This window comes from Ovis canadensis, chromosome X, assembly GCF_042477335.2.
Source record: "Ovis canadensis isolate MfBH-ARS-UI-01 breed Bighorn chromosome X, ARS-UI_OviCan_v2, whole genome shotgun sequence".
In the NCBI taxonomy this organism is placed as follows: Eukaryota; Metazoa; Chordata; class Mammalia; order Artiodactyla; family Bovidae; genus Ovis; species Ovis canadensis.
The window spans coordinates 128724545-128749124 of record NC_091727.1 but is presented as its reverse complement, the minus strand read 5'-3'; the positions used below and the strand labels follow the sequence as shown (position 1 = coordinate 128749124).

The 24580-nt window shown below is 36.6% G+C and overlaps 1 protein-coding gene across 2 annotated transcripts in view; it reads left to right on the top strand.

Moving 5' to 3' along the window:
- Positions 1–20388, top strand: part of COL4A5 (collagen type IV alpha 5 chain) — a 251533-nt gene extending 231145 nt beyond the window's left edge. For both annotated transcript variants that reach the window (XM_070292139.1, XM_070292138.1), the window contains 10 exons: positions 5278–5411; positions 7805–7877; positions 8010–8081; positions 8900–9028; positions 9869–9967; positions 11118–11330; positions 16007–16184; positions 18764–18878; positions 19202–19374; positions 20215–20388. In XM_070292139.1, coding sequence (XP_070148240.1) covers positions 5278–5411; positions 7805–7877; positions 8010–8081; positions 8900–9028; positions 9869–9967; positions 11118–11330; positions 16007–16184; positions 18764–18878; positions 19202–19374; positions 20215–20296 — 1268 coding nt within the window. In that variant the 3' untranslated portion in view covers positions 20297–20388. The remainder of the gene's footprint in view (positions 1–5277; positions 5412–7804; positions 7878–8009; positions 8082–8899; positions 9029–9868; positions 9968–11117; positions 11331–16006; positions 16185–18763; positions 18879–19201; positions 19375–20214) is intronic.
- The last annotated feature ends 4192 nt before the right edge of the window (positions 20389–24580 follow it).

Here is a 24580-nt window from a genome sequence, read left to right as displayed (position 1 = left end):
ATATCGGGGGGGCGGGGGCAGGGGCAGGGGAAACTCATCCTAAACTGACTTAGCAAGATTCTTGCTAACAGTGGACTCAACAGATCAAGGACAGGGCCCAAGGAGTAAGGCATAATTGAGAAGAGGGCTCAGAGGAATCTGTCTAACGTTTAGTCACAGATGAGAAAACTAAGGCCCAAAGAAGTGAATAAGCTTGCTCAAGGTCATATTGTTGGTTACTGGCATAGCAGGGAATCTGGCTTTGGGTTCCCCAGTACTTAGTTAAGTGTCTGTTCTACTAGTAAAACGTATCATCTTTCCACACAGACAGCTACATATCTTGATGCTTATGATCTGGCCTCTTATTCTAGTTATAAATATGATAAGTGATTGAACAAAGCTGCTTCTGCCATTTTAGGAGACTTTTAGCATAGCAGACTGGGCCTTGCCTTTGCTTTTTTGTTTTCTGTTAACTCTAAATCTCCATCAACGCCTACTAACTGTTTCTTGTGTTTTCCTAAATGGATGTCATCAAAAAGATTAAGACAAATGCATGCTATTTAACTATTGCCAAGATAAAGAGAAGACTAGGGTATACTTTGAAGTAATTTTGAGTCCTCCCCTGTCTGACTTGCATAGAAGTTGCTGCCTTGATCACTTCCAGACTTTACTGTCAGCTACAAGATTATTTTCTTCCAAGGACCTAGAATATATTCAGAGAAAAAAAAAAAAAAAAAGGAAAGTAGCCACATTAGTTTAAAACTGATTTGACAACTTATTTACAAGATGTATTCTAAATTATTTAGTTATTGGAACCCAGTATCTGTAGTATTCTCTTCTTTGCAGCAATTGAAGACTGCAACCCTAAGTGGAAACTGGATTTAAAATTTACCAATCAATTCATTAGCTTATCTTTAATTATTATTACTCATGTATAAGAGATTTTTTGTTTTGTTTTTCAATTAAACTTTGTTAGGTCATTTGAGAAATAATTAATTTAGAAACTCGTGTACAAAATTGACTTGGCATATAACTCATTAAAATGTTACCTTTTAGAAATTAAAGTCTTAGAAGTTTTGCTATGATATGATCTGAAGTTTTCCTTGTTACTTAGACTGAAATATCATATATTTCAATGACATATTTTTCTAAGAGTTCTTATTTGGGTCCTTCTATAGCAAACACATATATAAAATGTCTTTACTCAAACTCTGAATTATCTTAAGTAGAAATTCTAATTTATCTAGCTAATAGTGTTGCCAGACTCTGCTCAAAGTGTTGTCTTGAGTCAGTTTGCTGTATGTGATTTAGAAACCATTTAAACAAACAGAAGCTGATTTTTTGACCTCCTGGATTTCAAATTGTCAAATGCTTTAAGAGTCTTATTACTTGGTATAGTAATGTTTTATATTTATATGACATACCATCATTTATATCATGCTCCTTGAAGGCAGAGTTTGGGTCTAGCTAATCTTTGTGTTCCCTGTATCATCTTGCACATGGCAGGTCAACATTTTAAAAAATATATTTGATCTTTAAAACAACTCTGAAGGAGATTAGGGTAGACAACACTCTTCCCATTGTGTGGGTGAGAAAACAAGCTCAGAGAGATTGAATTGCCCAGAATCTCATAGATATAAGTAAGTAGTAGAGCCAAGAATAAATCCTCGGTCTTCTAATTTCTAGGATTCAGTATGCTAGTACAATTTATTCTCTCTGCAAACCTCAACCTATAAATCATAGCAAGACTTGTAAGAAAAGGAAATTGGGTTTATAGTCAATTAACATTAACCAAGAGTTGTCCTGTTTATAGGCTTTTTATCTTTTTAATGATCCTTCTTTTAATAGTTAATAGTCTAATTTCATATGTACATCAAATAATATAAAGTAAATGTGATATTTTCTGTAGTTTGGGGTGGGATACTGCATGCCAAAATATTTTTGAAGGGCCCCTTCAGTGATGGTCTTCACATCTTTGGAAAATTCTACCCTTAGTTTTCAAGTTCAATGGTGAGCAAATATATATTGGTTTTTTTTTTTTCTCTTTGAGTATATTACAAGTAATAATGCAAGAGAAGAAAGCTTCTTGATGGATTATTTTTAAAAATCATGATCTGTCTTCATGGAATGATTTTCAAAGAAGACAAACAAAAGTACAGTTGGTAATGGCCATTGTATCTTTGTATTTTAATTTCTCTATTAGGTCATCTGTGATCTTTGTTTATTTGCCTGGTAAGGTCTTTAACTGTAGCTTCTTGGAGCAGTCTGCCTATACCAACAAATTTGCACCTTGTGTTTTTGCTAAAGAGTGGCAGAGGCCAAGATAAACTTTTACCCAAAAGTTTTACCCAAAGGAGTAGAAGGCTATCAATGAAGTGGTACTCCCTTTCCAACTTTCATATTTTGAGGTTCTAACTTTTGGAAAGCCATTGTAGCATTTCATTTGAAATAATGAAAACTAGCAGCTTGTTTCATAGAATAAGCTCTATTTTAAAATATTTGGCTCTCTATACTCCTGTATGGTTCTGTTTGCATACTGATTACGCTGTAGGTGTAAGAAATGCTGGCAAAGAGAATTATTGTTTAACTTGTGCTATAATGTGAACCACTTCTAACTCATAATCTTATTTTGTACTGTGTGATGTCTGATACTGCTAACATCGATCTTTGGGCTTTGGTGAACTCTGATCTTCCCAGGTTTTCAAGGTTAGACTGGTCAATTTTTTTTTTTTTTAATGCTTTGTATGTATGACAAGAGAAATGCACTTTTTTTTTGCTATAATTCAGAAGTCATTGAAGAGTGCTGTTATCCTCAAATACTACGTGCTCTGGTATTTAACATTTTGGTGAAGGTAATGTGACTTGTTTATAATCAAGTTTGAAATGACATTAGGTCTTTGTGGTTTCAATTTTTCATAATAGGTAATTCATACATAGAAACATGTTGAATTTTAAATGGAAATACACTTATTTTTGTATTTAAGATGCATTATTTAGGCAGGCATCTGACCCATTTGTAACCTTTGTGTGTTGATTTTATTGCCTTGAAGTTTTTTTTTTTTTGCCTGAGATTGATCAGAGCTGTGTTTTCATGGCTATTTTCAATAATGAAAGAGGGTAACTATCAAGTATTGTTCTAAATAAAACTTTCATGCCCCTTGTGTTATTAGCAAATCAGTAATTTAAATTTGAGAGACACTAGAACAATAGGTCTGAATCAATAACATGTAAATTTATCCAAATTTCCTTTTAATTGCAAACAGAACAATGCCCAAAACATGCCTACTTTTTTTTTTTTTCAAATGATACATGTTCTGATTACTTTTCAGATTGGGGAGAGAAGAATAAAATGTTCCTTTTTTTTCTCCTCTTAATCTTACCCTAGTCACTGGTAGATTGATTCACAGATACTTTACTTTTCTCTTAATAATCTGATTTGCTACCTGATTTCTATTCTAAATTACACATTATAGAAGAAGGTAACAATTTTTCTCAGAAAACCCTACCAAGGGGTTTGAACTCAATAATTGTTTTTATTTGTTTAAATTCAAAATACCCAACCCTTTCTTTATGATTGGGAAGGGAATTTCTGAGAGTGTCTGGTTGCTGGGCTAGGGTGACTATGTGATTTAAACTGTTTAAAGATAAGCGATTGTTGCACTGTCGTGAACCTGCTTCCTCTTTCTCTACAGTATTATATTATGAAATCACATAGAAATAGCTGAAAGATTAAAAACAGGTTCATATTTTAAAACATGTTCTTACCTTCAGTTTTACTAGTAATGAAGATAATAATAATTCTTTTAAAATTCTTGTATAATTCTTACTATGTGCCAGGCACTGTGTTTATAGGTATTATCTTATTTAATTCTTGGAACAGCCTGATAAAGTAGGTGCTATTCTTATTTCCCTTTTAAAGAAGTTGAAATTGAGGCCAAGGTGATGAATAAAACTTACAGAGGTCAAATAGCTAATGATTGATTAATGAGTCCAGCATTCATGATCTCTAAGCCATGTTGCCTTGTTAGCATGAAGCCATTGATTCTGAGTCATAAGAGTACTAGAAAGGATGGGATCAAAAATGTGACCTTTTGTCTGTATGTAAACATGAATTCAGTATTCTAAATTCATATGCCTGTGAAATTTCCTTTAAAAATAAACTCTACATATTTTCCTTTTTTTGAAACCAGTGAAAAACTAAGATTACTAGAGGAGAGAAGGTATAGGTGCTCACTATGTACTGTTCGTTATTTGGGACTTTGTAATTATTTTCTTAAGGCAGGGCTATTTAGTCTCCACCTCAGCACTCTGCAGGCAAGATAGCTATTTCCCACCTAGTGAGGAAAAATGTGGCTATTTATAAGATCTTCTTGGTCACTTAATGAACCTGATATCTTTATTTAGAAGGAACATTTTAAAACATAGTATAAGGAAGGAGCTTGGCAAAATCCCCTTTTAAATTATTTATTTTATTTATTCAGAAGTTATATGCCAAGTCCTTTATGTTTCTTCAGAAATATTTCAAATGTAAATAATATGAAAACATTTTTAAATTGAGTTAAAAGTACCATATTGACTCCATGAATTTCTGACAATAAAATATCCCCATGTGTTAAGCATATCATTAAAATGAAATTAAGCAGTTAGTTTGCTTAAATAACTATCTTAATTGCATAGTAATAGAAACTGAATAAAAGTAACTACTTACAAATAAAGCAACTTTATTTTAATCACAATGAGGCAAATGACGTGAATCCCTGATTGCCCTACAAAATGTGGCCATGAACCAGCAGCTTTAGCTACAGGACACTTTATTTACAGGGCACTTGTTAGAATGGAAATTCCTGGGCCCCTCTCCAGCCTAACAGAATCCAAAACTCTGGGGGTATATCCAAGAATCTATTTTAACAAGCCCTCCTGGGGATTCTGATGCGTTTCCAATTTGAGAACAGTGCACTATGGTGTCTGTTTTGGTTCACTTAAATCAAACAGTCAGGAATTACAGAAGCAATTTTTATTACAATGTCCAAAGTCCTTCCTTTAGATATGAGCTTATTGGATTTAATATATAATAAAACACAAAGTTAAAGAATCTGCAACCCAGTGTTAATAAAAAAAAAAAAAAACCCAGCCCAGTTTACATTAGAGAGTCAGCATTGATCTATATATTTTAATGTACTCTGGATTTTATTCTGCAAACTAACAGATGACTAAGAGTATTTGGATAATTTAAAAGCCTGACTTTTATGCTGTTCTTATGTTATACTGAAATGTGGCTGTTTGTTGTGCATTATCAAGGTCCACCAGGTCCAGAAGGTCCCCGGGGTCTACCTGGAAGTGGGGCTATTAAAGGAGAAAGAGGTAACCCAGGCCAACCTGGGCAACCTGGTTTGCCTGGTTTGAAAGGTGATCAAGGTCCTCCAGGACTCCAGGTAGGAAATAAGAGTAGATATTTGATGAGAAATGGATGTAGGTGTTTGCATTCAGAATGAGAATTCCAAACTGCATTGTTTTAATTTGCATTTACTGGTCAAGGCTCTTTGCATGGCTTACTGGTGAAGTACAGAGAAAAAGGCAAGTTTCCTGTCTTCTACCAACGAAAGGGACTTTGCTACCTTATAGTTAAAGGGTTCCCCAACAGATAGTTTTAACTGGAGTTCTTGGTGTGTATAGATTTTGATTTCAGAAACTTTGATTTCAGCGAAAGCAAATTATAAAAGGATACGTGTGGTGTGTGTGTGTGTAAGTATCGCATGTGGATGAGTCCTTCCACAGAGAATTGATCATGGTGAGTGGGGATATGTTAGACTTTATAGTTAGAGTCACTTTTCAGCTCCACTGTACAGTTGTGCTTTGTGTCTATGCGGAAGGCAGACAGATACTTTGTGTTTCTGTCTTTACCTGTAAAAGGAGAATAATAACATATCCCCACGTCTATATTCATGCGTTTTCCACCTTGGTTAGAGTGACCCAGAAAGTCACATGTTTGTTTATGGATCCTCAAAGCTTCCTTCCTTCATTCAGGAAGATTGTTGTTAGATTTGGCAGCCAACAGAGTCTGGGCTTAGTCTTTTAACTTTGACGGCTGCTTTAGCACAGAAAAAAAAAAAATCTAAAAAAATTGTCCTTAAAGTTTAAAACAACTAACCTGTTTCCCTGTTATCGCTATTCTTTTAGACATCTAGATTTAAATTTTAATCCTCTTTTTATTCATTCTCTACTCACTCCCTACCTCATTCATTTCCCATGTACTTCCAGTTTGCATGCCACTTTGCCAGATTCAAGACTACTGTCTGGTATCAACGTTTTATAAACATGGTATTTTCAAGCTCTATTCATTTTCTTTTATGCAAGTTCTTAGATTTGTACCCTTTCTAATTTTCATTTTGGAGATAATATTAAACTTATAGAAAATTTTTAAGAATGGTAAAAAACCTTATGTACCCAAATGGACCAGTTGTTACTGTTTTGCCCCATTTGCGCACTATGTGTATTTTCTCTGTGTGTATGTGTATAATTATGTATTTTTTCCTGAAATAAACCTGTTTGTTTTTCTTTCATGACCTGGGCATTTTTGAAGAAATGTGTGTAGCCCCTTCCCATTAAAAAAAGAATGTTTCTTCTCTTGCCTGGTGTTTCTTCATAATTAGATTGAGGATGTGCATCCCCAGTAGTGGTGTGTTCTCAGATATGGAAGCCCACAGTATCCATCTGCCCTTAATTAATTATCTTAATTTTTATTTTCCCATTGTTACCTGGTTTCTCCGCTACATGGTTACTGTTTTTCCCCTTGTAACTAAAAAGCAAAACTACAGGAAAACACATTAAGATCATACAACTATACTATTCCACATCAGAATTTCTCCTTAGAATATCTATTGATGATTTCTGCCTCAGCCATTCAGTTCTGTGATAGTGGCAACCGATGATTGTTCCACTCTAGCACTGCCTCCACATATACCACTTGGCGCTTCTGTAATCAAGAGCCTCCCTTCTCTTCCATATATTGTCTATTTGTTATCATCATAAACTCATAAACTCTCATTCTTTTCAATGATTTGTGATTTTTAAACTATCCTTACTTATTTTGATTCTCAAACTGTCCTAGATTTGGGAGCCCCTTCAAGCTGAATCCTATGACTTTATGACATGGCCCCCCTTTTAAGCTCTTTCTTACATTTTTGCTTAAGATGTTCTAGCCTCGTCTCGTTTTTTGTTACTATTAGTAAGCTTCATTGTTCCACACTTACTCTTCCTTTAGGTTCATTCTAGAGTTATTCTCAACTCTTCCTCTTCCCATAGTTTTCCTGGCCCTCAAACCCAATTAATTAACAAGCCTACTCTATTTTTTGCTTAGTCTGTTAGACTTTATCACTTCTTGGATTTTAATTAACACACTTACTACATCAGGACTACACTCAAAACAAGTGCCTTCGTTAATGATAATAAAATACTATTGTCATTATATAATTATCATTATATTATAAAATAATATAGATATTATAGAATAATAACTACCATTAAGTACACATCATAACCAATTAGTTTTCTCAGTACTTAATATGAATTATCTCATTTAATCCTCACAACAACTTCATGAAGTAGATACTATTATTTTTTCTGTTAGAGGTAAGAAAATGATGCATCAGAAAGGATAAACAATCAACTCAATGTCACGCAAGCTAGTAAAAGGTGAACTGAGATTTGAATCCTAAAAGTTTGACTCTAGAGCCAGTGCTGCAAATCACTGTGCAATACCACCTATGCTCTTACTTCCTTCCCTGCCCCCAGTATTGTTCTAAAATGAATGATTTTATTTATTCAGGGTAACCCCGGCCGGCCAGGTCTCAATGGAATGAAAGGAGATCCTGGTCTCCCTGGTGTTCCAGGATTTCCAGGTATTTGAAGAGATGTTTTGCAGTTTCCCCCATTACATTAAATTCCTTTGGGAGAAGACACACAATTCCTGATTTGGCTGGGTAAAGGCTATGGCCCTGTTGCTTTGTTGTGCAATTTTACCTTCTTTGTAGGCATGAAAGGACCCAGTGGAGTACCTGGTTCAACTGGCCCTGAGGGGGATCCAGGACTTATTGGCCCACCAGGTAAGACTTATTTCTGAAGCTAGTTATACCTGATACTTAAATTCATTGAAGAGTTTGAACGTTTGCATTTCTGCCTTTCAGCTGAAAATTTCAGAGTCTCAGTCCCCAACAACTGAGGGGAAATAGGCAAGACTTTCCCTCTTCTTATATTAATCTCTCAAGCTCTCTGTTTCAGTAATGTAATATCAAGAACAGACCTTTTAAATTTTAGGTAGATACAGGACCAACAAGAATGCTTCATTGAGTTTTTTTTTTTAACCTTTTATACTAACTTTCCCATATTCAATAGAACAGATCACAAGAGCAAGTCTCATAGGTATGTTTCTATATTTTTAATATGAAAATAGTTCCTTTTGCTGAGAGACTTACAGAGATTTCCTATAAACTATGAAACAGGGTATCTACTAAATTCCTCTACTAGTTAGTTCAGTGGCTCCCTTGACAAACTCAACAAACAAGATCTACAAATGACATTAGAATCAGAATGTATTCATCAGGAAACAGAACTGTCTTCCCTTGACACCAGTGTTCACAGATTTGCAATCACGCTTCAAGGCTTGAAAATAGGGACTATATGCCTAATTTTTCCATAGACCCTAAACTATGGACAAATAAGACCCTAAGAAATTATTTTTTTCCAGCTCTTTGGGGGAAATAAAGGTAATTTTCCCAAACAGATTTCTATTGGACATAGTAAATTCCAATACATGTAACTCATTTCTCTCAAACCAATTCTTCTGATCTGAGGTTTATTTTGGCATTCATTCTTTCCAACCTTTCTCTTCCCTACCTTCAACTTTATGTATTTTGCCTCTTAGGTCCCCCTGGATTACCTGGTCCTTCAGGACAGAGTATTGTAATCAAAGGAGATGCTGGCCCACCAGGGATTCCAGGCCAGCCTGGATTAAAAGGTTTACAAGGACTCCCAGGACCTCAGGGTTTACCAGGTACCTTTGTAGATCATCTTTTTCAAGCCTTATGTATTTGCAAACATTTCCCTCATTCTCCTTTCACTTGTTAGAGTTTGTCTCTGACAACAGGAGTCTCAGCAGCTAGTAGAATACTACAGCACCATGGGTTGCACTTTCTTTTTTGAACCTTTCTTGAAAAGGTTCATTTCTCATGCCCTAATTTCTTTTAGGCCCAGTCCAATTTCTTCTCGCTCATCTGGCTATCCTAATTGAATGATTAGGTTAATGTTTTTAAAATCTCTATAATGAAATTCATATGCATTTAAGATCTGATGGTTTCTCTGTCCCAACCACCAGAAGGATAGACGGCTGATTTGATGGGCTGTTAGTTTCCACACTGTGAGGTCTTATGATTTTTAAACTAAATCCTGTCTAGTTGGCCAATTCACTCTATACTTGCAGCCAACTGTGATTCTAAAAGAAAACTAGAAACTAACTTCAGTCTTTCCAGTTTATTAGTGGCTTAACAGCAGTCTTTTCATAAATGAAGTATACCAGGTAGCAACAGCCTTGCCTTTTTTGTTGGGATATATAACAAAAGTTGGGCCTTGTGCTATGTCTTGTACTGAAGGCAAGGAGAACACAACTGCCATATTATAGAATTCTCAACAGAGGCAAATGGATTGTTTAAAATTAAACCTAAATCCTTGTCTGCATCTTTTCATCCTGGGCTTGAACTATTCTTTCATTTATCTGAATTAAACACAAAACCAGATTATGAATTCAGTGCCACTCATGGATGTCAAGTATCCTAGCTCTATCTGGATGTGGATTTATTTTACACACATTTGAAAACCCTACTGCTTTCTCCTGTAGGTCCAATTGGCCCTCCAGGAGATCCTGGACGCAATGGACTCCCTGGCTTTGATGGTGCAGGAGGACGCAAAGGAGACCCAGGTTTGCCAGGCCAGCCAGGTAAGACAAGTAAAACACTGCTGCTGATAGTAGTTTTTAAGTCTGGGAGACCTTTGGACATATGGCCTCCAATTGGAGCTGTGAAAGCCTCCTCTTGAGAGAGCACAGCTAGCTGGGGAGTCTGTTGCTTGGGAAAAATAGGATGACACAGATTTGCCAGTATAAGAGAAACACAGGAGGGCTGTTTTCATTTTAAATGTTTTTACAGCCCTAGAAAGTCAGCTTTTCCTCAAAATGAGGATTTTTCAGGTATTCATTGTCCTTAACTGTTCTGATAATTTTCAGTGTTTTTACAACTGTAGATAATGTAAATATAACTCTAAATAACAAATGTAAAGGTTTGTGTTGGTAAAACAAACAAAAAAATAGCAGTAGCAGCAAAGCAGATTGGTGCTGTCTATGTTGCTCCTAGAAACAACACACTGCCATTTCATTAACTGTCTTTCTAGGGAAGAAACAAGTCAGTGTCACCTTCATCACATACAGGCATTGCTGTGACATTTCCCCCAAGTGAAAATCTACACACACAGTGGCCAAAGGCCTGTATATAGAGAATTTAAAAAAAAAAAAAAAAGCTCAAATTGAGTGGCCAAATAGAGAATAGAAACCAGTGACAGATTGAAATTAGACATTTTAAAAAGTTTCCTTAGAGTACCCTGCCTATTCTCTAAACAAGAATGTATGCCTGAGAATAATTCCCCAGACAGATTCAAAGGAAAAAGTTTTTCAGCACTGAAGCCGGCAGACTGACAGCAACCACACTCTTCCTTTCTAAGTGATAAACTAAACAGCAGACTGAGATTTTGTCATTGGCTTTGGACTCCTTTAGTACAGTAAGAGGCTAGATAACATACAAATTCCCCAAATGGGCATCACTTCTTCCACATCTAGTGTTCCATTCACTCAGTATTTATTTAGTGCCTAATGTCATCAGCCAATTCCAGAAGGGAAAAAGAATTTAATCTCTTTGAGGACAGGGACCATGTTTTGTTTGTCTCCAAATCTGTGATATCTGACAATGCCTGTGTAGACATTCTATAAATATTGACTAAATTAACTAATCAAATGAGGTCATAATGTTTTGTCAATAGCCATAATAGTGAATCAGAGCTCACTTAATTTTGTATACTGATGGCTTTTCGGAAAATAGGTACTCGTGGCTTGGATGGTCCCCCCGGGCCAGATGGATTGCAGGGTCCTCCAGGTCCCCCTGGAACCTCTTCTATTGCCCATGGGTTTCTCATCACACGTCACAGCCAGACAACAGATGCTCCACAATGCCCACAGGGAACCATCCAGGTGTATGAAGGCTTTTCTCTCCTGTATGTACAAGGAAATAAAAGAGCTCATGGTCAAGACTTGGGTGAGATAATCAGCATCTTATTTCTTACTATGCATTTCTGTTTTGTTTTGAAAATCTTGTTAGGTTCTAGGGTAGAGTAATGTTGGACAAAGTGCATCTCTATTCTTTCACTCACAGTCAGTCACTCAGCCATGTCTGACTCTTTCGCAACCCCATAGACTGCAGCCTGCTAGCCTCCTCTGTCCGTGGAATTTTCAGGCACGAATACTGGAATGGGTAGCCATTTCCTTCTCTAAGGGATCTTCCTGACCCAGGGATCAAACCCCAGTCTCCTGCATTGCAGGCAGATTCTTTACCATCTGAGCCACCTTATGTAGAATCTTTTTCTAATTTTACAATCGACAAATCTTCATTGTAAATATACTCTCATCTTTTAGATAATGTTCTCTACTTTTTCTCCTTTCAGTCCATTCTCACTTTACTGTGAGAATCTAACTTCTACCCGTAATCAAGCTTATAAATGTCAAACTCCTAATCTAGTAGGTGAACAGGAAGCATTATAAGTTTTTGAACATCATGAAATTCACAAATGTAATGCAAAGAAAAAAATGGGATCTCTTATCCACTATGTCCCTATAACTTTTCAAAATGTGTGTATTTGGTTAAGCAAGGGCTGTCATAGTATGTATTCAGATGCAGAGGCTATAAACTAGACCTGACTCAAGTACAGCTTAGGCCTCACCCATAGAACATCATGATAGTACCCAATATTTCAAGTGTGATACAGGATTGCAGGGTCTATGCCAGGGCTCATTCAGGGGTCAAATTGGAGATATCTTGATGCCTAGGCAAAGAATAAAAATAAGTTTGATGTTAAGGAAACAATCACCTCACTAAATACATACATAGTCTGTGCTGAATTAGTGAAAGGACTATGGTGTATAAAAAAGATGGTAGTGGTGGAGGAAACAGACAATACTGAAAATGTTCTGTCTGAAAAAACAAAATGCATACCCAGAATCATTATTCTATTAAAACTTTATAGTTTCAAAATATGAGAGTATTCAGAGTTCATGAGATCACCCTATCTTTGAATGCTTGGAGACTATAACCAGAATTCTGCATCACCGTAGGTAGCCTACAGCATAAATGCAACCAAACACCCATGTTCTCATGATTATAGACCTTCTTTTATGCACATTTTCCTATTCTCTTCTTTCTGAGACCCAGAAATATTTCCATCCCTGTCCCTAACTAGTAATGTTAGTTTTATTTTTAATTTATAATTAAAAAGCACTTTCAGGGACTTCCCTGGCAGTCCAGTGGGAAGGACTCTGCACTTCAACTGCAGGGGGCAAGGGTTTAGTCCCTGGTCAGGGAACTGAGATCCCACAAATCCTGTGGTGTAGCCAAAAAGAAAAGCACTTTCATATTCATTAGACAATTTGATTTTCAAAACTAAAATAATCAAGAAAGATATAGGACAAGTATTACACACACACACACACACACACACAAAGAGGTTAAGTGACTTATTCAATGCCACAATGGACCGCCAGGGAAGTCTCTGAAAGTGTTTTTTAATTATAAATTAATTTAAAAATAAAACTAGCATTACTAATTAGAGACAGAGATGGAAATTATCTCTGGTCTCAGAATCACAGAAGAATATATATGTATGCATATTTATATATATTCTTTTCTATTATGATGCATCTCAGGATACTGAATGTTGTTCCCTGTGCCATACAATAGGAACTTGTTTATCCATTCAGTATGTAATGGTTTGCATCTATTGACCCCAGACCCCCATTCCATCCCTCCCCGAACCCCTGGCCTGCTGGGCATCCACCAGTCTGTTCTCTGTGTCTGTGAATCTGTTTCTGTTTTGAAGATAGGTTTGTTTGTAACACCTACCAATTGCAAAGCCATCCATTTTTCAGTTATGTCAGTTTTCTCATTTGCTCTCACATGACTTCGAGTCATTCACCTCTCTGAACTATTTTTTTTTCCTCTGAAAAAAGTATGCTGCTAAGTCACTTCAGTCGTGTCCGACTCTGTGCGACCCCATAGACGGCAGCCCACCAGGCTCCCCCATCCCTGGGATTCTCCAGGCAAGAACCCTTGAGTGGGTTGCCATTTCCTTCTCCAAGGAAAAAAGTATAAATTAGGCTAAATCAATGATTTTCCACCTGGGGAAATTTTGAAAAGATTCCTAGGTCCATTCCAAAACTATAATATAAAAATTCCCAGTGATTCTGACAATCCACCAATTTTAAGCATTATTGATCTTTTATCAATCATCTTTAGCCTGAGATAAGCATACTCCATTGGATACATGAGGGATTTCCAATGTATAATTTTAATGGAATTAGTTTACAAATCCTCAACTTTCATATGCACTTTCTCCTAAAGTTGAACTGCCTGTGTATATGCTTTAGATAATCTCTTTTCCTATATCCTCTTTCTCTACCACCTATCTCCTATTTTATAAAAGACTCATATCATGGCATATTGCCTTGAAACATAAAAACTTCTAAGAGACAAATTCAGAGGAACAATTCAAAATAATGGCTTTGTTAAAGTATCTGTTAACTCAGGTTCTATAATTCACTTCTGATCCGTCTCATTAGAAAATGCATTTCTAATAAAAATTTAATTTTTAGTCAGTATCAAAATTTATAATAACCTATTTTTTGATCAGTGTGAATTAATAGTAATTATGATGATCATTCAAAAGAATATGTAACATGTAAAGCCTTAGGGTCACAGAAAATCAAATTATTTTAAATTCTTGTTTCAGAGAATATGATTGGATCCTCAGTAAAAGACACTGAATAATAAAAAAATACATTAGGATAAAACTGTGTGAGAGAAGTGAAATGGAAATACAATGGAAAAGGAGCATTGTATAATTTCCAATTGTTAAAGATGAGTTTCTCTACTTTTAAAAAGGTTTATTCTTAGGTTTCAAATAATTACATTGGATACGTTTAAAAGAGTGACGTCAAAGTTTGCTTTTAAATATACAGTTCACTTCAGTTCAATCGCTCAGTTGTGTCCGACTCTTTGCGACCCCATGAGTCGCAGCACGCCAGGCCTCCCTGTCCATCACCAACTCCCAGAGTTCACTCAGACTCACATCCATTGAGTCGGTGATGCCATCCAGCCATCTCATCCTCTGTCGTCCCCTTCTCCTCCTGCCCCCAATCCCTCCCAGCATCAGAGTCTTTTCCAATGAGCCAACTCTTCACATGAGGTGGCCAAAGTACTGGACTTTCAGCTTTAGCATCATTCCTTCCAAAGAACATCCAGGGCTGATCTCCTTCAGAATGGACTGGTTGGATCTCCTTGCAGTCCAAGGGACTCTCAAGAGTTTTCTCCAACACCACAGTTCAAAAGCATCAATTCTTCGGCACTCAGCCTTCTTCACAATCCAACTCTCACATCCATACATGACCGCAGGAAAACCATAGCCTTGACTAGACGGACCTTAGTCGGCAAAGTAATGTCTCTGCTTTTGAATATACTATCTAGGTTGGTCATAACTTTCCTTCCAAGGAGTAAGCGTCTTTTAATTTCATGGCTGCAGTCACCATCTGCAGTGATTTTGGAGCCCAAAAAAATAAAGTCTGACACTGTTTCCACTGTTTCCCCATCTATATTCACAAAACACTATAAATGACAGCTGGTATTGTTGAAATGTGGTTTGCAAAATTCCAGACTCCAGTATTACCAAGTATAGAAGGGTGGGTTTGAGTCTAAGAGACAATAATATCTTAATAACTGGCACAGTATCGATTTAAACTTCTGATGAAAAATTTGAGGTATCAACTTAAAAATGTGAGGGAAGTGCATCATTTTTCATCATTCTTTGTGAGTAAATGAGAAAAGAAAAGCCTGATCACAGGTAGAAATATTATTGTCCCTACCAGCTCAGAAATTTCAACGCTCTAGTTCCTTTCCTTTTTTCCCCCTCACATCTTTCCTTTCTCCCTCATTTATTTTTCCCCCTTGTATTATTTACTTCCAAACCTGTCCATGGTTGCTGTGCATATTAGTCAGCACTACAATTGTCCCTAGGCTTAAAGATATGGGGAACCCACATAAGACACATACTAGGGATGTCTTAGAAGAAGGGAGGGCATACTGGAGAGGAAATAGTGTTATCATATTATAAGAACTAAGTGTGTGCCCTTCATTTTTACATAATAAATTACTCAATATTCTTCATAAGGCACCATTGTTTATAAGATGCATCACTGGTTTAAAAACAGTGTTGGGGAATATATAATGAGCTAGCACAATAAATGTCTACATAAGTTGTAAGATATATCCTGATTTTAGAAATGTTAAAATATGAGTAAATATACATCTTATAGTTGAAGAATTAAAGTTTAGTTATCATCTAGAAAGTGAAAGTGTTAGTCACAGTCATGTCAGACTCTTTGTGACCCATGGACTATCGTCCACCAGTTTCCTCTGTCCATGGAATTCTCCAGGCAAGAATACTGGAGTGCATTGCCATTTCCTTCTCCAGGGGATCTTCCTGACCCAGGTATCAAACATGGATCTCCTGCTGTGCAGGCAGACTCTTTACTGGCTGAGTCACCAGAGAAGACCTGGTTATCATCTAAGAGATAGGGAAAAGTTCCTCTTTGAAAGGTTGTTTGTTAGTATGTTAGAAGATGCTAATTATCATGACACTTTTCCTTTTTCTCCCTAATTCTTCCCAGGAACAGCCGGCAGCTGCCTTCGTCGTTTCAGTACCATGCCTTTCATGTTCTGCAACATCAATAATGTTTGCAACTTTGCTTCAAGAAATGATTATTCTTACTGGCTCTCCACCCCAGAGCCCATGCCAATGAGCATGGAACCCCTGAAGGGGCAGAGCATCCAGCCATTCATTAGTCGGTGAGACATGGGTATACCATTGACATTTGCTGATCTCCAGTTACTTTAGCTAGTTAGAAATGAGTCCAAAGATAATGATCTGACCATATTCCTCTCAGGTTAGGTAGAACAGAGGAACCTTTATAATATTCAATTCAATATGTAGTTTGATCTGTATTTATTGGGGATCTTCTTTTGACCAGGACCAGCGACATACTAGTGTAATATACCAAAAAAAAAAAAAAAAGAAGAAGAAAACCCTCACAATCTAGTCATTAGGCAAGTATACATAAATTAATATGTATCAGGCTTGGGCTCAATGCAGCAATAAATCTAATAAAGTATTAGGAAAGGGATATTTTATTCCAACTGGAGAAATCTGAGATATAGAAGAAATGTGTTTTGAACTGCTTAGCCCTTTAAGGATGTAAAGGACTTGAGACAGGCATTTATAATGGAGAAGAGCATTCTAGGTAGAGAAAATGGGAATGGATTTGTAGACTGATAGGTCTAGAATAATAGAATAAATAAGATTTGGCAATTAATTAATTAGTTATGGGAAGGAAAAGTGATAGCTGAGACTTGGAGCATGAATATCTAAGAGGAGGGAGGTACTGTTAATAAAGATTTCCTAGAATGTTGCCACATTAGAACCCGGGTAAAACTCTACCTCTTAAGCATATTAGGTATTGCCATTTTCATTCTAATCATGACCCAATTTGTTTAGAAGTCTAGTAACCATAAGGGATGAATCATTGGAAACTTTAGTTTCTTTGACATTAAATATGAAAGTTAAGCCTAGTTCAGCCACTCTTAGTAGCAAATTCATAGAGCCCTTTTCAATGTTTGCTATAAAAATTCATAGAGCCCTTTTCAATATGTTTGCTATAATCCTTTGGGAATTCATTTTTATAACGAATGAAATAAAACTATCTTTATTCACAGGTGACGTGATGGTCTACATAGAAAATCTTACCCTTTCCCTCATGAATCTATAAAATATTTTCTAGTACTAACAAGTGAGTCTATTAAAGTTGCAGGATATATAACAGTAAATTATATTCCTATGATAGAAAAATTATTTGCAATTGCCATCCAAACATGAAATACCTGGGATAAGATGAACAAAAGCTGTACAATGTTTGTAAACTAAAAATCTACAAAACACTGAGAAAATTTTTTTAAAAGAGCTAAGTAACTATAGAGATATACAAATATTTTTGACATGTCAGTTCTGGCCAAGTTGATCCACAGATTCAGTATAATCCTTATTAAAATTCTGTAAGGTTTTCATATTTCCTGTAGAAATTGGAAAGCTGATAATAAAAGTTATATGGAAAAGCAAAGGGCATAGAGGAGCCCAAATAATTTTTATAAGGAAGAACAGAGTCAAAGTGCTCACATTTCCTGACAGTGTGAATTACTACAAAACTACAGTAATTAAGATAGTATAAAATTGGTGTTAGGAGAGGCATATAGATTAACATACAAAACAGGGAATTCAAAAATAGATCCAAATTCATATCAACAGATGAGTACAAAACAGGTATTCAGATAATTTTATAAAGAAAGGATAATCTTTTCAACAAATGGTGCTGAAACTATTGGATAACCGTCTGCAGTGAATAAATAAAAAAGATCCATAACCTCACACCTTACATATATACAAAAATCAACTTTAAATGGATCATAGGCCTAAAGGTAAAACCAAAACTACATAAGTTTTCAAGGAGAGGGTAGGGTAAAATCTTTGAGTTTAGTAAAGATCTCCTAGACAGGGACAAGAAGAATAAATCATAAAAAATGATAAATAGGGCTTCTTCTGGGAATTCATTTTTGTGCACGTGATTTTCTTTCAACAGTCCCAATTCTTTGGAGTAAAAGATCCCCTAAAGGCATTCCCTATTTGGTAGATAAACTTTGCCAAATTGGTTTAGTCATATTTCAAAAGGTCCCCTTTTGCTGTCTATTAAAGATTTGGTAGACTTAGCTGCACTTTGCTTGATTTTATAGACAAGTACCCAGACACCACATCTCCAAGTGCCTTGGTACTTGTCCAGTATTCTGCTTATGTTGTACTTCTAAAGAGATAGCCAAATGGTTAATAAATATCCCTTGGGCCAAAAATAATGGGCAGGGATTAAGAACGTGTCTTGTTTCTTGTCTTCTTCAGTTTACCAGACATTGTTCTTAGCACAGTTTCAGTAGTACTGAATGTCTACCCTCAAGTTGGGCACTTTGACAGCAAGTAGTATGTGCAATATGCCAAGCCAAAGTCTTGCAGCAGTTATGACACTGACTGTTGCAAGTATGAATACAAGTTTAGGGCAGGATAGAAAATTAAAATATCATAGCCGTGGTTCTGTAATTTCTTAAAAAAAAAAAAAAAAAACCTTACCAGTTTCATTTGTAACTTTATTATGTATATTGGAAGGCTGGGCTTATGCAAAAGCAATCCTCACAGTACATTTCCCTCTTTTTCTGAGCACTGTAGACCCCTTGATGGGATTTTATAACAGGAAGGCTTCCAAAGAAGACGGACTGCTAGTCCCGGTGTGCTCACTCTGTAGACTGTGTTCCTTCTGCCTTTCTCTTACCAGATGTGCAGTATGTGAAGCTCCTGCCGTGGTGATTGCAGTCCACAGTCAGACCATCCAGATTCCCCGCTGTCCTCAGGGATGGGATTCTCTCTGGATTGGTTATTCCTTCATGATGGTATGAATCACTCTTCCTTGGCTTTGTCATCCTAGCTGACTGTCCACCATATCTACATTTCTTCCTAATATGAGGAATCCCTGTCATTTGAACCTTGTATAGCTTCTATTCAGGCACTGTGTTCCCTTTCATACATTTGCTGGAACAGATTTTCACAATCTACCTGTTTGTTTTGATGAGAACCTTTGGTGTGGATACTGTTCTCTTGACTTTGGCTCTATTTACTTCACTGGATTTTAATATTTGGCCAAGGTCAGCACTTATCTTTGGATACTCACTAAGGTTCATGGGTATTGTGGCACATTTTCCCTTGTCTTTTCTAGCACACAAGTGCAGGGGCAGAGGGCTCAGGCCAAGCCCTGGCCTCCCCTGGTTCCTGCTTAGAAGAGTTTCGTTCAGCTCCCTTCATTGAGTGTCATGGGCGGGGGACCTGCAACTATTACGCCAACTCCTACAGCTTTTGGCTGGCGACTGTAGACGTGTCAGACATGTTCAGGTAAGGTGCTTATGGCTTTAGTTTAGGTCTTCAGCTTCCTTCAGAGGTGCTGGAGGGAGAGAGAGGCAGCTTATGAATGGTTTATACCCAACAAATGTTAGAAATTTAGAGGACCATGTCCTTTATTCTTGGTTGTTCTCCTCATATAACAGACTCAGGTCAGAAAAACATACTTGACTAATAATAGGTGTATGTGGTTTGAGATGTCATGATGATAATTCTTTAAAAGCAAAACAGACCAAGAAAAGATTATGTGACCTTCTCAGTAACCCATGAGCAACTGTTTGACTAGACTGAAGCCACCCTAGAAACTGAAGTAATCTGTGTTGCTTCCCCAGTCCAGGAGTCTCTTTCCCAGGATGTTTTCAAGGCTTTCATCCAAGTATTTGAATGAGTAAGGCTACCTGTAATACATGTGCCTGCAGGGGACTTTATTTTATTGTTTTTTTTTTTTAATTTCTATTTTTATATGTTGCTTCTTTTGAGTTATTAACATTTTTCTTATGTATTATCTTTCTGTAACCATTATGTGTTATGTATTATCATCTAGTCATCATCAATTGCCCCTTGTTCTAGGACTGTTAGAAAAATGTATAAGAGAAAGAGAGGCGGAGACAAATAGACAAGGATGAGAGTGGTGGGGAGGAGAATCACTAAGATACCTATGACCACTAATGGCTCTTAGGCCATACCAGTCATTGCACTAGATTGCATTGCTCAAAAGTTAACCATTAAGTCAGCCACTTAAACACAATAGAATGTTAAAGTATGAACTGAAGCAATAATAGAATTAAAATACCAGAAAAGTCTAATTTGATAGTCTTGTTTTTTATTTCCCAGCAAACCTCAATCAGAAACGCTGAAAGCAGGGGACTTGAGGACACGCATTAGCCGATGCCAAGTGTGCATGAAGAGGACATAGCATTTTGAAGAATTCTTTGTGTGTTTTCAAATGTGATATAGATATATATATATACATATATATATATATATATAAAATTCCCAGGATGCAATGTCTCACTCTCCCCAACTTCACCACTGCTGCCACCCATGGTGCTACTATATATGACCAAGAGAACATGCTGACTAGTAAATCATGAAGATTCAGATGTACCTCAGCAATGTGCCAGAGCAAGGTCTCTGTTATTTTTCTACGAGTGAAATGAGGAAATGAATTTACTTTTTGGGTCCAGAATGACTTTCTCCAAGGATTATAAGATGAAGATTATATATTTTGCCCAGTAACTAAAATGGCACGTTAAAAATTCAATTAAGAGAAGAATCATACTGAGTAAAATAAAAGACTGCAGTTTGGGGGAAGAATTATTTTTCATGGTGCTACTAATCCTACTGTATCCCAGTTTTTTAATATAAAAGTGTTAAGCTTATTTTGCTCTGTAAGTAAAGAATGTGTATATTGTGTAAACAGCCTTTTAGTGCAAAATGTTGAGTCATTTACAGGTGACCTGACATGAATCACTTTTACAGAAAACTTAGGAAAACCTAGAATACAGACAGCAAGATTTTATATCCAGGTTTATCAAAGTGAGAGTTTATATTCTTGCATCAAGTCACTACTGAGAGTAAATTTGAGTTTTTCCCCCTAAGTTCTCATTTGACTTTTTTTTAAAAAGGTCATTTTTAGTCACTTTAATCAAAATTTTAAATGTACATGTTACATACCAAATTATAATATCTAATGATGCAACTTCTCTTTTGCTGTGTTCTCCAGGACACTCAACACTAGATGCCCCCAGCTTTGATGTTTCTTACATCTTGACTTTGTTCATCCCTGACTGGGAAAATTCTCCCATATAATTTTGTGAAACAAAAACATTTAAAAAGTTGACGATTTTCTTCCCTGTGCTTTTTACGTAAGAATTATTCTCCTGTGGTCTCTGCTTGTTCAAAAACTGGGAAGACAATACTTAGTTTGTCTTCTCTCTTCAATTACAAAGCCAACCGATATTTCTGACTGTTTTATTTTAAACACTATTATAGTCATAGAACACCTTATTTCCCTAGCTGTCATCTTCTCACTTAATGTTTTTAACTCACCAATATCAATTTAATTAAAGATATCATATGTTAAGGATGATTTGTTGTGTATCTCTTCAGCCTATGTGTAAAATTACTGCTCATTTACAGATAGACCAAGTAGTCACTCTTCTCAGAGAACCATTTAGAGCAGTTCAAAACCAAAAGAGGTTTCTGCCGACTTTGATCACTCTGATACCTGATTGGAGATTTGCCAGCTGAGCCACCACGGAAGCCCAATAGGAGACATAGTAAAGCACTTTTTCCAGTGAAGAGAACAACACATTGGGAAGTATTTTGAGGCGATAAATTTATTAACAACATCGTGTTGATGGCTAAGAAAGGAAGCCGAACTACTTTTCATTTGGGGAATTCATTAATAATATTTAAAGCGGATTAGTGAGTTAATATTCCTATTGATTAAGAATGAACACATGTAGCTCTCTAAAATAGTCATGGACTTGCCTCTATAATAAAATGTGTGTTACATGTAAGATATGAAACAACCAAAGGATCTTGAGAATTTTAGACCCTAATGTGAGCTCATGCTCTAAGCCCTTAGAGCCTATAGTGGTAAAATTTAGGTTTTAAACAATGGTAGATAATACTGCTGATTTCCAGTAATGCTGTTGATTTCAAGACTAACCAATTGCAAATTCTAGCTTTATTTTTCCGTGAGCTACACACACGAAAACACTAATGGGTTATTATAAGTGAGATGCCATGTTACATTCTATGCATTTTTCTATATGCTATACACCTGCAGGTTGCTCCTGAGTTATAGCTGCAAGCACAGATTCCAGAGATTTTACTGTTTGTAGCTTTCCCTTTCATATTTAGCTGACTGAAAATCTTGGCTCAAAAAGAAGCTCCTAGATTTTAATAGTAGCATGTATAGCTGGTCTTTGTGTTTCTTGAATGCCCTAACTACTCCCAACCCTGTTTTGTTGTTTAAAGTACATGAACCCAATCCATTCCAGAACCTTAATGCTGTTAACTCACCTTTGCCACTGAATATTCAGATTATTCTGATGTAACTGCTCTAGTAGTTACCTATAGTGAGTTTTGCAGTCAAACAGTTAATGGTATTACCACATAGGCAGGCAATGAATAAACTCTTCTACTTAGTGAGATATAGTTATTACATGTAGCCACCAAGTGAAATTATGTGTGTGTGTGTGTGTGTGTGTGTGTGTGTATGCCACGTTGCTATCATACTGATCACTTCCAAGCTTCCGAAGTGTTTTTACTGGACACCTTATGGATTGTATAGTGTCTTTTTTCACCTGGCCAAATTTGAAAAGCACTTTCTTATGGTGCTAATGAGGTTCTTTGCCTCAAATGACATGTATAATCAAAAACTCACTGGTCATGCCAAGCCATCAGAAGTTTATTCATATGTTAATCACAAGAGGGCACTATAGCCTATAAAAATAAATCAACATGGAAATAAATCAGCATGTATTTGTTGAGCTCTTTGTTGATGATGGTGGCGGAGTTGTCTAAAGCCCTACCTTTTAGATTCCTTGTTTTGGTTTCATGTATTCTTTCGTCTTCATGAAGATCAATAGCAAGTATTTCAAGAGGTGGCCCAGTTACCCAGTATTTGCATCCAAAATAAGGGACAGCTCTGATGTCAAAGATTTCCTTAAGAGCTTGATTATGAGTTGGCTCTGGTAGTAATTCCTGTGCCTCTCAACACAGAAGCAAATGTCCTTGCTCCTCTGTGCAATCACTTTTGTTTGGCCAGGATTTCAGTTGGCATCTTTAGCAGAGAAGCTCTGTTCTTGGGCTGGACTATAAAAACATGTTCATCCCTCGGCAGCCCCAACATATATTGAATAATATTTTAAAATCATATGTCATTTCAATTTTACAGCAGTGGTTTCTAAAGTATATTTGGGATGTTTGGAAGCTTTTTATGATGGAAGCACTCATGAGTTGGGACACTGAAGGAAAAAGTCAAGTTAGGCCTGTCTCCCAAGTTTCATAACAACAAACATTCATTAGATACTTATTAGCTTGTAGGGCACAATGATAGACAGCAATCCAAAATCAACTCAACCAGAAAGGTCATCACCTTAATATATACTTCCAAAAAGAGGTATGCTGCTTTATCTTTGACTACTAAATCTCTCATTCTAGGCCAAACCAGGACAGATCCTATGGCTTTTTGCTGACTGGAGGAAGCTGACGCACCAGTCCATTCTCTAATACATGGACAGACTAAATCACATTTGATGTGAAAGTGTTAGTCACTCAGTTGTGTCCAACTCTTTGCAACCCCATGGACTGTGGCCCGCCAGGCCCCTCTGTCCCTGGGATTCTCCAGGCGAGAATACTGGAGTGGGTAGCCATTTATGTAACTGTAATTCTCTATTTTTCTATGAGTAGACAGCATGCCCAACACCTGACTCCATAGGATGATGAATTGCTGATAGCATATTCATGTATGCCAGATATCATCTGTTTTTCTCCTCCAGATTCACATTGCATTCTTCACCCTACTTTTTGCCCCCAAAGGTTCCTGTGCTCTCTGACTTCTGCTTGGGGTCAACCAATGGGATTCCCCAATAGGACAGAGTGACGGCCAAGACTGAGATTATGGTATTCATTTTTATGAGGCCTCTAGGGTCATCTCAGATTGGCTTGTATTTTTCAATTGAATGTCTCTTCTGCTCTCAAGATGACCTGTTCTTAATTATCTCCCCCTCTGATTTTAGTAACATCTCTTACCCCTTCAGGTCTCTGTTTATGATGACAAGTCTGCTACTCCTGGGCTGCTCACCCTGGATTCCTGTATTTTGTGGTTTCCCAACAGACTACCTATATCTTTGTAAACTTGCCACAGACTTGTCCTAATATAAATGTATTATCTGTTATTGATAACCTGATAAATGCACAACCACTTCTCATTTCCAAAATCTGTGGGAGGTGCTTTATTCTATAGGTGGCAAAATGATGCTGAATTGATAAAGCCGACCTGCATGATTAGCATCTTTCCACATTGTGCTGAAGGATAAGCCAGAAGAAATGACTTACTATCACCTAATCTAAGACCTGTTTACTAAGCTTTATTGGAAGTTGTGTTCCAAGGTCTTAGGGTGAAATGAGGCGAAAATAAATGCATTATGATCTTCAACTATATGCCTTTTTTCAAATATTGTCT